Source organism: Ochotona curzoniae, unplaced genomic scaffold, assembly GCF_017591425.1.
Source record: "Ochotona curzoniae isolate NIBS_2020 unplaced genomic scaffold, NIBS_Ocur_1.0 contig_1, whole genome shotgun sequence".
Taxonomy (NCBI): domain Eukaryota; kingdom Metazoa; phylum Chordata; class Mammalia; order Lagomorpha; family Ochotonidae; genus Ochotona; species Ochotona curzoniae.
The window spans coordinates 43,281,721-43,296,000 of NW_024464918.1; the positions used below are offsets into that span (position 1 = coordinate 43,281,721).

A 14,280-nucleotide genomic window follows, 5' to 3' on the forward strand; every position below is an offset into this window, starting at 1 on the left:
TCATTACCGTACAGAGTGGCAATCTGGCAGTTCACCAAGCCCAGGACATGGAGTTGAGCTGTGGCTTTTGTGGCAGCTCACTCAAGGATATCTGGAGGGGCTCAGTTCTGCAGGTTTTACCCAGATCAGAAGCCACAAATCATTAAGCCCTGAAACAGATACAGCTTGTAGATGTTACCCCACCACCACCATACACACACACACACAAGCTTCCATAAGTTTGTGTAAAACAGAATTAAAAAATATTCTTTGATACAAACATTTTTGAAATGAATGCATTTTTTCATAATATGCATTTTCTGATACTTTTCAAAGACCTCTTGTGATTAAGATGGCCTCATTTGGTATTAAAATTTTGAAGCCAGTTAATAGTAAAATAAATGGATTTTATGTGAAGTATAGATTTCTGACATTCTCTGAATAAATGGTCAGTGTGATGACAAGGGCTGGCCTTTGCACTGAGGCCATTGACTGGGCTGATTAGCATTCACCTCTAGGATAGGGGACGCAGGCATTCCTCTTTTGTACAGTTGCCTGCCACCTTTTATTTGTCCATGTGGACACAGTCAACTGTCCTTTGCCACAGTGTGTGAGGGGTCACTTTGCTTATGGGAGAGGAATTGCTCTCCTCACTTCCCTCATATATCCCCTAGAGGCAGGAGCCTGATTCTGCGATCCCTGCCATGGATTGTTTTCCCCACCCCTCGGCAATCTGCTCAGCAGAGAGGGCCCACACAGGAACTCACTGGAGGCGTGGCGCTTGACTTTGACCTGTGGGTCCACTCGATGGGACTTCTCACTGCAGGACGAGGCATGGCGCTTCACCTGGGCCCCTGTGGGGCGCTCGGGCTCCTCATCCTGGTGGGAGATGGAGGAGGAAGATTAAGTACAGGAAGGCTCAGGCTTGTTGATCCAGGTCGTTGCTTGAAGCTGGTGGGACTTTTGTGATCTTGGCCTTTTGTCTATGGACTTGTGCAGTAATCATCTGTTTCTAAAGTACTTTCCCTTATCCTGTGTCATTTGGAATTCATACTTTGGGAGGCAGCAGGAGGCAACCCTAAACTGGAGTGCCTACTAAGAGGGAAGCTAGGAAGTTTCAAAAGATTATATGGGAGCATAAATATTTTGATTTATCATAAATATTTGTCTCCACGTCATTTGGAAGCATCCTTCTAATTTTGTGCCTAATGCAGAGTCCTCCCTTGAAAAGTAATGGGTAAAATCGGACAATAAGAAAAGCAACATAAATTAATGTTACTGTCTGTACATTTATTCATGAAGAATATAAAAAACATTCAAAATGCATTCAAATCGTAGGACATCCTGTTGGAGTAGGGCAACACTGGATATCAGAATCGTGTTGACAACAACTGTACTGTTTACTGCTCCTGTCCTATTTAAGACCTTCCAGTGTCCAGGCAGGGTTCCAGATTTCTTTTACATAATTTCTTTTGCAACAGTTTTATAAAGTAGATATATCTTATTCATATAGGGCCCAGATGTTGGGGACCAAAGAAGCTAAGCCCAAGGTTAACTGAGCCTTGGCCCCAGTATGACTCAAGTGCTGGATCCCTAAGCTGTCTTGTTAGGGCTCTGCAACTGAGAAAAACTTCAGGCTGCATCCACAGGCTCATATGAGTCTCAAGAAAGATCATAAGAACATCAGAAGGATGGCTGGAAGTTTCTAGAAAAGGGAGCCTTAGACATGAGAGCTCAGAGAATCATTGTGCACCATCAAAGGCAGGGATCTTGGCATCTTTGGCAACTTAATTGCCTCTCTCTCCCTTGGAGGTGGCGCCTTACCCACCCACCAGTATTGGATCAAAATGAGGTTTTCTTCCCTCCTGGGATAGGCTGCCAGGAGCTCTCTGGGTCAGATGGCACCTACAGAGACCTCAGTGTAAATTAATGAGCTGTGTCTCCTTGATTTAGTAAGCAGAACAGGGACACTGTTCTGAGAATGGAAGCTTAGACTGTTGATGCCAGCAGGTGAAGGCTGTGAGACAACCACATAGCACTCCCCCCAGATAGCACAGATCAACAGCATCTGCAGAATGGCAAACAGGAAGAGGATCCAAGCACTTGGCTCAACCAAGAGTTGCTGCATTGCATGCTTTTGTGTTCATAAGCTCTGGAAGTTTAAGAACTCTGTCTTCCCTCTCAGTTGAGATTCCTTCTACTACCTGACTCAGTGCCTATGCAAGGCATTCCTCATCCTTAGCTACAATCTGTGATAAGAATGGACTCGCTTTCTGGTTGCTGGTTAAACAAGAGCAGAAGTTAAAAGGAGCAGCCAGGGAGACAAGAAGGGCTAATGAATGGCTTCTGCCACCTTCCTGGGCAGCCCCAAGGGGTCATACCGGCATCTTTTCATAAGGAACATCATCATAGATGCGGGGCTCAGGCCACTGATCCTGGCAGGATCTTGCATATCTGGAAAACAGAAGACATGATGATGGTGATGATGATGATGATATGGTCATGATGATGACCTGGACGTCTGGTACCTCACAATGCTGACCTGTCCACTCTCTGGCAGTTATTAATACAGATTGAGACATTAGGAACAGCAACAGGGCAAGCATATGCCATGTGCTATGTTAGGGCTCCATACAAAAAGACCCATGTGGGGTTCACAACAACCGAGGGCATGCATTTCATCACTGGCACTCTGTCAGAAAACACAGGATCCAAGATGGCACTCAACCAACCATACTTCTGTAGCTGGTGGTGATACAGCTGGGACTTGAATCTAGCTCCTGTAATGTTCAAGGCCAATGGACCATCCCTGTGCCCACATGATGCTCAAGGGTGTGACAGCTTGTAGTACTGGGCAGGAAGGTAGAGCCCAGGCTACTACTGTAGGGTTCCTCCACCTTTGCTCATTCCATCCCCACCTGTCCTTAGTCTTGGGCGCCTTCTTGCAGCCAGCTCTTCCTTGCTGGAAGAAGGCATCATTCCAGCTTTGCCAGCAGAAAATCTTGCTCAGCTCTTTCTCTTTCTCTCTTTCCTCCCAGTGCCCAAGGCTGGACACAGAGCTTCTGAGATGGAGCAGAGGCAGGAAGATTCACCCCCACCCTCCCAGCAACCTCTCCCCGACCCCCCTTACAGGAAGGAGTTGCGCCCAGCACTGACGATGCTGGTTAAGGTCTCCACATCCACGTAGTCATAGTGCAGTGCCTCAGGGGTGAAATTGGAGCCCATCTCCACCAGCAGCAGCCCCAGCCAGCGACCCATGTCCTCTGAACAGCTTGCCTGCAGAAGAGGAGGCACAGGTGGAATCCATTTTGGCATTGCCGGGACATCTGGCTCCCTTGTTCACTCCAGGCAAACCCATAGATATTTCTAAGTGCATACCAGATACTTAACATATCACAGAGAAATGAGATGAGAACAGACACCTAGAAATCTATAGAGGTTTTCCCCTTCCCTCTGTTTAGGATTTTGCTCAAATGTCATGTCCTCAGAGAGGTCCTCTTGGACCATCTCTTTTTTTAAAGATTTATTTATTTTTATTGGAAAATCCGGTATACAGAGAGGAGGAGAGACAGAGAGGAAGATCCTCCATGCAATGATCCACTCCCCAAGTGATCGCAATGGCTGATGCTGCGCCGATCCAAAGCCAGGAACCTGGAGCTTTATTTGGGTCTCCCATGGGGGTGTAGGGTCCCAAGCTTTGGGCCATTCTCAACTGCTTTCCCAGGCCACAAGCAGGGAGCTGGATGAGAAGTGGAGCTGCTGGGATTAGAACTGGTGCCCATTGGGATCTTGGCGCGTTCGAGGTGAGGACTTTAGCTGCTAGGCCACTGAGCCGGGCCCTGGACCATCTCTCTTAAGGTAATATGACCTCACTTGGCAGCCTGTGTCTTCCTAACAATTTATATTAAATGTTCCCTGAACGCTATGGCTTGACTATGTTTTCCTCCCTGAACTCAGGTTGCTCCCAGAAGTTTTCTGTTTATGGTATAATGAAGATAGAAATGGATTCTAATTTTGTGGTTTGGAGCTAAGGCTTGCAGAGGTGACTGCATTGGAGTAAATCATCAGGGTAGAATGTCCATGACCAAATACTGGTGTTTTTATAATAGATCACATAGATAGACAGGTACAATGTTCCCTGCCTCTTACCATGTGATTCCCTGTGCAGGATTCTGCCAGCAGGAAAGCTGCTACCAGAGATGGAGATAGTGGGGCCACCTCATCTTGAACTGGCAGCCTTCAGAACTGTGAGCCAAAGTAAATTTTTTTTTGTCTTTGTGTCAATTGTCTCAGGGATTTTATTATAGCAGTAAGAAGCTAATACCTTGATTTTTTAAAAAATATTTTGTATTAGAGGAGATGGTTTTTTATGAAATGCCAACAATTTTTTCTTTGTATTGCAATGTATTTTTACAGCACTACAAATAGGAAGATCTCTAAAAAGGACTCATAATTTAATATAAATTCACATTTAAAGGCTTTTATCATAAACTCAAACTTAGCAATCACTCAGATGCTAAACCTGATTAAGTAAGATACATTTCTGCTAGAAAATTCCAATTATAAGTTAAAGAGGAAAAAGAGATTAAAACTACTGAGAATGAAAATAAGTCCGAGAGGCAATATTTCTTGTAGGTTAAGAACTGAGGAAACATTTTGTGGGTTGTGGCCAGTGGCGATGGGAGCAGGAGGCTGGGTTTGGATTCTAAGAAATGTGTAGGAGGCCGTCGGCCCTCTGTGGAACCTGAACAAAGCACTTGGCTGCCCTGCTCTCAGTCTCCCTATCGGTAATGTGAGGAGGTAGTTCAGGTTTTCACTCCGGTGTTGACGTGTTCAACTCTAGATAGCCAAAGGGTTGCCAGGTGGAACAAACATACACTGGCTCCTGCATGGTTTCCTGAGCTGTTTGATGGGAAAGGCAGGTCACCTTGAAGAGAAGTGATTCAGCAGAGGTGGCCAGCCCTTTGTGGGGAGAATTTAGAGGGGATCCTGGAATCAGGTCCCACTTGGATCAGACCAAGTGCCTTTCATGTGAAGAACTGCCAGTAACAAAAGCAGAATGCTCTGTTAAGTTTGAATTTCAGATCAACAACAAATCTTTGAGTGTCAGTATATACCAAATTTTGTATGGGTATATTTGTATTAAAAACATGATCCATTGTTTGGCAACTCTGCTGGGTCATTCGGTAGCCCCTAGGCTTCCCTTCCTTTCTGCTGGGCTCAGTGGCGTTTGTAGCAAGCATTCCCTGTAAAGAAAAAGAAGATTCCCTGGCAAGAGTGCACCACCAAGAATGTCCTGGACCCTTTTCTCACCTCAAGGATGGCCACCTCCTGTCTGTTGCGCAGGATCCTGAAGGCAAAGGGGTGTCTGGGCCCGAAGCCTGGGGCCACCTCGCAGCCGCAGAGGGCGATGGCATTCACATGTGTGCGCAGATCATTGCGATCCTTGTGAAAATAGAGTGTGCCACGCTGGAGGCGGCACCAGCGTTCCTTCCAGCCCTGGCTCACCAGCACGTTCAGGTAGCCTGACCAGAAGGAGAGAGAGTGGCATGATGCAGGCCAGTGTGTGGCCCAAACCAGGGAGACAGTGCCTGGATACATCTGGCCTGCAGTGGGAGAGAAGGGCTCTGGGTTTATTGGGAGGGTGACGTTGCATATCTCATTGTGAGTGTTCATCAACTGTCTGGGAAATGGGAAGTGAGCTGCACTGCTGCACAGCCTTGGGGCCACTCCAAAGATCAATACCAAGAACAGGAACCACTAATACATTCTTCCTCCCCTGAAAGCAACTCACTGAAAACAGCAAATTTATGACAGATGCTGACACCTGGTGGTAGCATCGAGAATAGGTACATCTAGCCAAGAGAAACCATGACAATCTACAACAGCTAATGACTGATTGGGTTAGAAGTCCTTATCATTTTAGACTTACACTATTTTTTTTTTTTTAACCTCATATGCCATTATTCACTGATTTTTTCAGGGCCAGTAAAATTGCCTGTTCACAATACTGATATGTGACTTTCTATTGGATTCCAGTATAAGGGATGCTGTATTTAATATAGTTTGTCTAGCCTCAAAGCTGCTTTTAACTTACACTGAATGCACTTACCTACTTTTGTGCAAGAAATTTTACTTCAAGACTGGGTTATAAATTGTATGCCTGGCATGTTATAGGCTGGGAAAGAAGATCTGTATTTCCCTCTTTTTACAGTGGCAGAGTTGGGAGGAGATGGAGCAGGTGAGCTAAGGTCATGGGGAGCACAGGAATATGGGGGTCAGTTGACCTTCTCTTTGGCTGAGTATTGTAGGAGAGGTGATAGGGGGCAGGATGATGACTGACATGTGGATTGTTGACAGATTAGTATTAAGCCATCCACTAATGTGGGATTCCCTCCCCTGCCCTGGGGGAGAGGTGGATGAGGCATGGAGGGGCTCCTGGCTTCAACTTCAGGATCCCATATCCTCCTGACCAGTCTCCCCTTCTCCCCGGGGCCCGCACCCACCACAGCATGGAACCTCCTCCTCTGCAGAGTGCGTCTGTGGGTCATCAGCCAGGGCCTTCTTCTTGGAGAAGCTGATGATGCGGGTGATCTTGCGGCCCGCTGCTCTGCTCATAGAGCCTTTCAGCTCTGCAAGGCTGCTCTTCTTCCCTTTACCTATTATGTAAACAAATGTCAAGGGACAAGAGGGAGCCCTAGTTCCCACTTCCACCCACAGGCTTTTCTTGTGGTCCCCTCAATGACTGGTCTGTGGCTCTGAATATACCAGGCTGGATCACCTTACCCAGATCTCCAAATTAGTTGGCATTTGCTCTGCCACTGTGTCCCCTCCTAGCTCCCAGAGACTCCTACCGTGTTCACACACCTCCCGGCGGCCAAGGGTGGAACAGTTGTCCCCCATGCCCATGCTGTCCGAGTCTGAGGTCTGCTTCTCTTGGGACAGTCTCTGAGGAAGGACACAATCAGCCTCGTATCAGTTGACACACTAAGCAAAACCCCTTTATTGGTTCAGTCTGCTCCGACTCTCTCAGCACATGATAATTAGCTAACAGGTAATTGTCAGTAGCTGTCCTATGCTGGAAACCTTACCAGGTGACAGGCAGACCACTGACACTAGCCACGCAGGACACTATAGCCAATGCTATAGGAGTTGAGACTATTTCTTAGGAGACAGGGAGCTGGGATGAGTTTTAGGTGGGATATAATGTCATCTAACATGGGAAATTCCTTCCAGTGGCAATTATGGGGACAGATAAGAGCAAGACTAAAAGCAAAAGTACTATCAAACAGAGGGTCATCCTGGCCAACAGAAAGGGATGAGGCAGGAATGTAGTGAAGATGGAGAAAGGGGATCAGTATAGACATTCATGGTAGTCCACGATGGACCTGGGGAGTACAGTAGGGGCCCATTATGATGCTAGCCTGGTGGACAAAGGATGGTAAGGCCTGGCAGAGAGACTTAACTGCACCTACTATGTTAACAACTGTGTTACCAGCCACCATTATTTTTACCCACTGTACCAACTCTGGATCATTCATTCATTTGTTTGTCTACCAAGGCTGAAGACAAATTGTTACAAGGCTGTTAATTGTCTACCAGGTAACATGGAAGGTAGAATTGACTAGCCAGACTGGTCTTGGGAGAAAGTGTGACTCTCCTACCACTTACTAGCTGAGGAATTGTGGGAAATTCCTCTTCCTAAGGCTTGGATTTTCTACCTGAATCACATTTATTTTAGAGGCCAGTGGTAAGGCACCAGGGAGCTGGTCCTGGTAGAATTGTGAGGTCAACACACTATACCCTTCCTTTCACTTGTGTGGTGTGCTGCTATTTTGCTTCAAGGGGTTAAACAGCTGGATTTGAGACATGATGATAATGATCTTGGCCCATCTAGAAGGTGGAGTCACAGAGCTGAGGCCCTTAAACCCTTCCTGCTGAGGATCCTCAGCTCAGGCCTGGGGATCCTTCTCTCTGAGCCTAGTACTGGAGAGGACAGTAGATGTCCTATGCTCCCCTCTTTCATTTCCCAAAGGTCTGGACAAGTGGCAGCTGTCAGAAATGGGATACAACTGTCCAAGCATAAAGCCTCCCTTCTGTAAACTGTGAATCACAAGTTATGGTTGTGCATATCCTCAATGGTGTATAGATGGAAAGTTTCTCATTAAGACAGAGAACACAAAAAAACACTGTGTGTACTCCGAAATTAAATGAATGATGATGGCACTACAATCCCATGATTCCATGGAGAGACAGACTCCCATGCCCCAGTATCACAACCGCATCCTCTCTCCCCACCAAAATTATCCTGGCTGTTCTGCCACAGGAAAGCTCAGCTGCTCAAGCTAGCCACATCTGCCTCTGTGTGCATCCTTCATACTGCACCCCAGCACACACCTGTAAAATCATACAGTCTCCACTCTTCTACTGTCCTTTTCTCTTGGCTGTCTCTGCCTCATGTAGTCTTGCCCATGCTTTAGGGGTTACCATAGGTTCCCACTTCTTTAATCCTCCCTGTCCCTCTGGCCAGTGTGAGCTCTTGCTGCCAAACCTTTCCCCCTTCCTTCTTACACACATTCTCTCTCTCTCTCTCTGCAGTATCAGTAGGCTGACAAGCTCCCTCTTCTCTCTGAGCCAGGCTGTGCTAGCTGCTTCCAATTCCATGGTTCCTTCTGCTCGCCCACCTGTTCTCTCTGCTTGGAATGTCTTGCCCCTCCCCTTCCTTTCTAATGTTTCATTCTCACTTGAAATGTCACTTCTATGGGGAGCCTTCCCAGATCTCCAACACAGGAGCAGGCTTGCAGCACACATTCCCAGGGTACCTGGTACTTTTCTTACCTAGCTTGTACACAGCTTGGCATGTGCCTGTCTGCTTCCCCCAGGCTTTAAGCACTGTGAAGGTGGAGTTGTGTCTGTCGCTGGATTGCATGCTGGGGCCTAGCATAGCGATTGGTGTGCAGAGATACTAAGTACTGAAAGAGCAGATGCTCAGGATGCTCATCATTAGGAGTCAGACTGTCTGGATTTAAATGTTAGCTCTGGGGCCAGGCTGAGATACTGCCCCATATTGGAGCATGTGGGTTTGAGTCTTGCCCTCACTCACTTCCAGTTTCCTGCTTGGGTATACCTTGGCTCAAGTAGTTGGATCGCTGCCACCCCTACAGGAGGTCTGGATTGAATTTCTGGCTCCTGGCTTCAGGTTGGCTCAGCCCTGGCTGTTGTGGACAATGAGGAGAGAAAACTAGTGGATGTGAACTCTGCTTCTGTTTCTCCAGTAAATAATAATAATAAAAATCCTAGTTCTGTTTCTTTATTAGGTAAATCTCCATGTGTCTGATTTCTCTCCTTTGAATATATACCTACTGAAACCAGGCACACTGTCATCCTCTGTAAATGTTACTCCATGTTTTATCTCACAAGTCCCAGGTATGTGGGTCTTAAGCCTTGTTAGCATTAGACTGTTCTGTTGTTGTGTGGAGGATTTAGGCCTGAGTCCATGTATTACCCTCAGCACTTGGAAAAGTATAATTACCAGAACATATGTGCTGATGGCTTGACCAGTTGACTGACAAACGTTTCACTCATTGAGCAGGCACACTCCTGATTCTGACTGACCAATTTCAACCTGTTTTTCACATCACAGTTCAAATATGATGCTGCTGTTCTGGCAGAATGAGTCACTTCCTCCTCTGGCTCCTGCTGCAGAATGGACAGGGGTATTCAATGATTCCTACATTTGTGAATTCAATAGGCATTTCTTGAGAGTAACTACTGCTCTTCCAGCTTTGTGCTGGGCACATACATATAAGTTGTGTGATACCCATGTACAAACCTAGCTTGTCCACAGCCTGTAAGCTTCTCCATGGTGGAACCTGTGCTAAGTACCCACTGCTCAGTATGGGGGGCGCTAGTGGAGACTAGCATACCTTGTCTGGGTCTAGTTTGCACAGGATGACTGGGGACCTGGGTGCCTCCAGTCCTTCGGCTTTGACCGGCTTGCTCACCTCCCGAACGACCTGTGGAGAAGACACACAGCTTTAAACAGGGAGCAGAAAAAGAAGAATGGAATATGTGTGGACATTGGGCAAAAGGCTTAGGTGACTGGAGGAAGTGATTGGCTGAGTTAGCCACCTGCACAGATGTGGAGTGCTCAGGACCTATAGGGTTTTTTTCTCCATCTGTCCCTCAGATTGAAAAGAGGCAGGGTCAGGAATCAAGCAGCTTGGCTTCTAGATCTGGTCTTTCGGAAAGCTACTTCCCTGCTTTGGACCCCGGTGCCTACATCCATAATATGGGAATAAGGCTCATTTTTGGCTTGGGTTGTCTGAGGACACGGAGATCATGGCTGTGATGGGTGAAGAGCCTACTTCTGTGACAGTGTGCACCTTTTACAGCAACCTGAGGTGATAGCCAAAGTTAACAGTGCCACAGATTTCAGTGATGTGGAAACTGACACTTAAGAGTCCCTGGCCCAAGGCAATAAGCATACAGGCCATGAAATAATGACAGCCACCACTTCCTGCTCACCTGTCAGGTGGCTTTCTGTGGATGGTACCATTTTATCCCCACCACAGCCTTGTGATCCTTGAATTACAGATTAGGAGGATGAGTTCTGTGAGGTGGCAACAGAGCCAGACATCAAATGTGGTTGCCTGCTCTAACCTTATAGGTATGGGTCTCTCAGGATGGGAAGGTCAAGCCAGGCCACTTAACTTGGGGGCTGAAGTGCCTTCTGTCCCCTCCATACCCTAAGGGAGTGCAGCTGCTGCCTTAGCAGGCAGGTTCTCTCCCTCCTTCCCCTCCTGAGACAGCAACAGTGATGAGAGACACCAAACATTCTGGTGGGAGCATGGGTTATCACAGAAAGGAAGACAGGAAGGCGAGTGTGGGAGGTCCTTGGTTTCATTGTTCCATCAGGGAGATCAGAGGAGGTGGAGGAGAAAGGAAGGAGAGAAGCAGAGGCAGATTTAGATGGAGGGTCTCTGCTAAGAGCCTGGGGGAGAGGGCTTTGCTGTCTTTGCAGCAGGAATGCCTGACACTTGCTGGACACAGGCTGGACACTTGCTCTCTGGCAGGAACTGCAGCAAGTACTCTCTGAAATACTGACAAGACACACTTAGATATGAGGAAAGTGAGGCACAGAGAGGGGAAGTCATTTGCAGAGGATCGCACAGCCAGTAAGTATGTGCCAGCAAAGTTTTCTTGTTATTTCTGTGGTATCCTGCTTATGACCTTCAGAGATTCATTTTCTCAGCTTCTGATCCTGCTCCCAACCACTTGATTGTGTGATTTGGGCAAGTCATGGAAGTTTGCTGTGCTCTCAGTTTTCTCATCTGTAAGATGGAAGGGTAAATGTCATTATGTGGGTAAGGTTCCTAGCATATTGCATGACACAAAGCAAGAGTTCAGTGTATGGTAGTTCTCGAGTTCTGCAAGTTGGTCTACCAGCTCCCATCCAGGAGGCATATGAGTGCAAACTGGACAAGCCTATAGTAGGGATGTTAGAAAGGGGGATCAACTAATTAGAGAGGACAGAAGCTTCTAGTATGAAGCCTGTCTCTTGCAGATGCTTGAGGCTCACTTTTGCACAGGAGCCCTGGCTGTGAGCAGGTTGCTTGGGCCCAAGCAACTGCCCATGTCTCCACATAAGGTTCATTTTAGGGGTAAGATCAGTTCCCTGAAGGCTGGCCTGGGGAAGAGAGGAGGAAAGAATAGTTGAGTGGGAAGCACAGGCCCCATGTACCTTCAGCCATTCCTCAGCCTGCTCCCGGCTCTGCAAAGCCAGCACCAAGACCTCTGTGGCTCCCTGGCAGAAGTGCAGCTCGTGTCTCTTGTGCCGGCTGTCCTTGGGCACATAGCTGACATTGCAGACACCTAGTGCCAACCGTAGGTGTGGCTGTCGGTCCTTGGAACTTTTGTAACACTGGACAGGGAGAGAAGATATTAGTGCCTTCTGGAGTTGGGGGAAGATAGCAGAGACCTCTCACATAATAGCTCCTCCACCTCAAAAACCTCCCTGACTCAACCCACCCATGGGCATTGCATGAGGACACTCAGAAGCCTGGCCCCTCAGGGAAGTCTCCAGGTACACTGCCTGCTTAGGAAAAGGTAAATTTCAGTGCAATGCCTGGAACACCATTCTAGCCTGAAGAACCGGAGAAGACATGACCTGGCTTGAGGGGAAGCCAATTCAAACAATTACACAGCAGAAACTGGAAAGAGAGAATGGTGGGAGAGGCAAGGTTGGCCGTGGGAAGTCACTATTTTATCAGCACTGATTTCATGCTGGTGCTACCACCACACCAGAAACTTAACAATAACGTTACCAAAAAAGACAAAGGCCAGTTTCTCTGCTAGCATAGTGGCAAAAGTCCTAAACAAGTATAATCAGAGATTTAGTTCCAGGGCCGCCCCACTCCTATAGACATCAAAATTTAAAGATCAAGTCCCTTACACAAATTGCATGGTATTTATATATAGTTTATGCAAAATTTCCCATATGCACATTAGTAGGTTAATTATAATAGCTAATACAATGTTAAATGCTATGTAAATAGTTATTAGAAGAAAGTTTGTGTTATAAAAAAAAAATGTGTCCCAAAGTTTAGTACAGACACACTTTTCAGCAGACTGTTTTTTGAAGCATAAACGATTGACTCTCTGGATGTAGAACCTAAGATTGAAGAATCTGTACACCCACTTGGTTGAATGTACTAGCAAATCCAGACGCACAGGAAGGGCACACTTAATTAAAACCCAGTGAGGTTTATTCTAGGAGTGCAAAGTTAGTTTCAGATTTAAAAATCAACCATATAGCTCATCATGTTAATAGGAAAAAGGAGGGGAAAAATCACAAATCTCAGTGGAGGCAGAATTTGTACCCACTTGTGATATAAACTGAGAAAACTGGGATATAGGGGGAACTTTGTTTCATGATAATAAGGAACATCTACAAACAACTACAGCAAGTATCAGCTTTTATGTAACTTATTAAAAGCTTCCCTTTTTTGGGAATTGTTTGGCTTAGTGGTTAAGACTTCCCATATTGGGCTATTTGGATTCTGTAGCTGGCTCCTGATTCTTGCTAATGTGGACCATTGGAGGCAGAGGTGATGGCTTAGGTAGTTAGGCCTCTGCCACACACATGCGAGACCTGGTTGAGTTTCTTTCTCTGGCTTCACCCTCCTGTGCCCATTGTGAGCAAATGGGGGAGTGAGCCAGTGGATAGAAACTCTGTCTCTCAATTAATTAATTTAAAAACGTACAACTTTTTCTTTGAGATCTGGACTGAGTCAAGGATGCCTGCTCTTACCATTTGCATTTACACCATGCTAGAGATCCTGGTCACCACAGAAAGCCAGGAAAAATACAGGAAAAATAAGTATTAAGTAGTGGGGAGAGAATGCTCATGACCCTTTGGATTGGTACAGTGTTGGGGTGAACTTTTCACTGGCCCAAGGGGCAAAAAGGTCATATTTCAAATATATCAGTGTTGAGCAAGGCTTATCAACACACTTTTGGTGAGGAGCTGTTATTTTTTCTGAAATTATATTCATAAACCATATTCATTCTCCTATTTTGGAATTAAAGGCATTTTTCTTTTTTGAAGCAATAGTAATGAGAGATGGCATACAAAAAAAAACCTTTAGCAAAGCAAGTTAAACAGTGAATGCTGTAGGGAATTTGTTTTATAAAAAGCAAACATATGGAACCGGTACAGTGACATAGCACACTAATCTTCAGCCTACGGCGCTGATTTATATCTCAGCTGCTCCACTTCTGATCCAACTCCCTGCTTATGGCCTGGGAAAGCAGTGGAGGATGTCTCAGGCCCTTGGGCTCTCGCACCCACATGGGAGTGCTGGAGGAGGCTTCTGGTTCCTGGTTTTGGAACAGCACTGCCCTGGCTGTTGCTGTCATTGGGGGAAGTGAATCTGTGGATGGAAGATTTCTCTCTCTGTCTTTACTTCTCTCTCTGTAAAACTTGCGTTCGAAATAAAAGTAAATAAATTATTTTTTAAAAAGCAAACATATAGAAATGAGGGTGAAAATATGTACATTAAGACTTAACCATGGATATCTCTTGGTCAATGGATTTTGGGCGGTTTTTAAAAAAATCACTTCATTTGTTTTTCGTTAATTTTATGAATCAGCACATTTACTTACATAATGAAAAACAAGAAATGTTGTTTTAACATGTTAAAACATTCTTCTCTGGCCAAAGAGAAACTTGGCAAAGATTATACCATCAAGTCTATAGGATTTGTGTGTGTTTAAATTCTGCCAGCAGGGGAGAGACCC

General features: G+C 46.1%; 1 protein-coding gene across 5 annotated transcripts in view; it reads right to left on the reverse strand.

Annotated features, from left to right (window-relative positions):
- The window catches only part of AFAP1L1 (actin filament associated protein 1 like 1), a 57,476-nt gene that overhangs the window by 12,463 nt on the left and 30,733 nt on the right, over positions 1–14,280 (reverse strand). For all 5 annotated transcript variants that reach the window (XM_040973011.1, XM_040972982.1, XM_040973002.1 and 2 more), the window contains 8 exons: positions 11,723–11,902; positions 9,906–9,995; positions 6,834–6,927; positions 6,486–6,638; positions 5,293–5,504; positions 3,110–3,255; positions 2,361–2,433; positions 747–858 (listed from right to left, as the gene is read on the reverse strand). In XM_040973011.1, the coding sequence (XP_040828945.1) occupies positions 747–858; positions 2,361–2,433; positions 3,110–3,255; positions 5,293–5,504; positions 6,486–6,638; positions 6,834–6,927; positions 9,906–9,995; positions 11,723–11,902 (1,060 nt within the window). The remainder of the gene's footprint in view (positions 1–746; positions 859–2,360; positions 2,434–3,109; positions 3,256–5,292; positions 5,505–6,485; positions 6,639–6,833; positions 6,928–9,905; positions 9,996–11,722; positions 11,903–14,280) is intronic.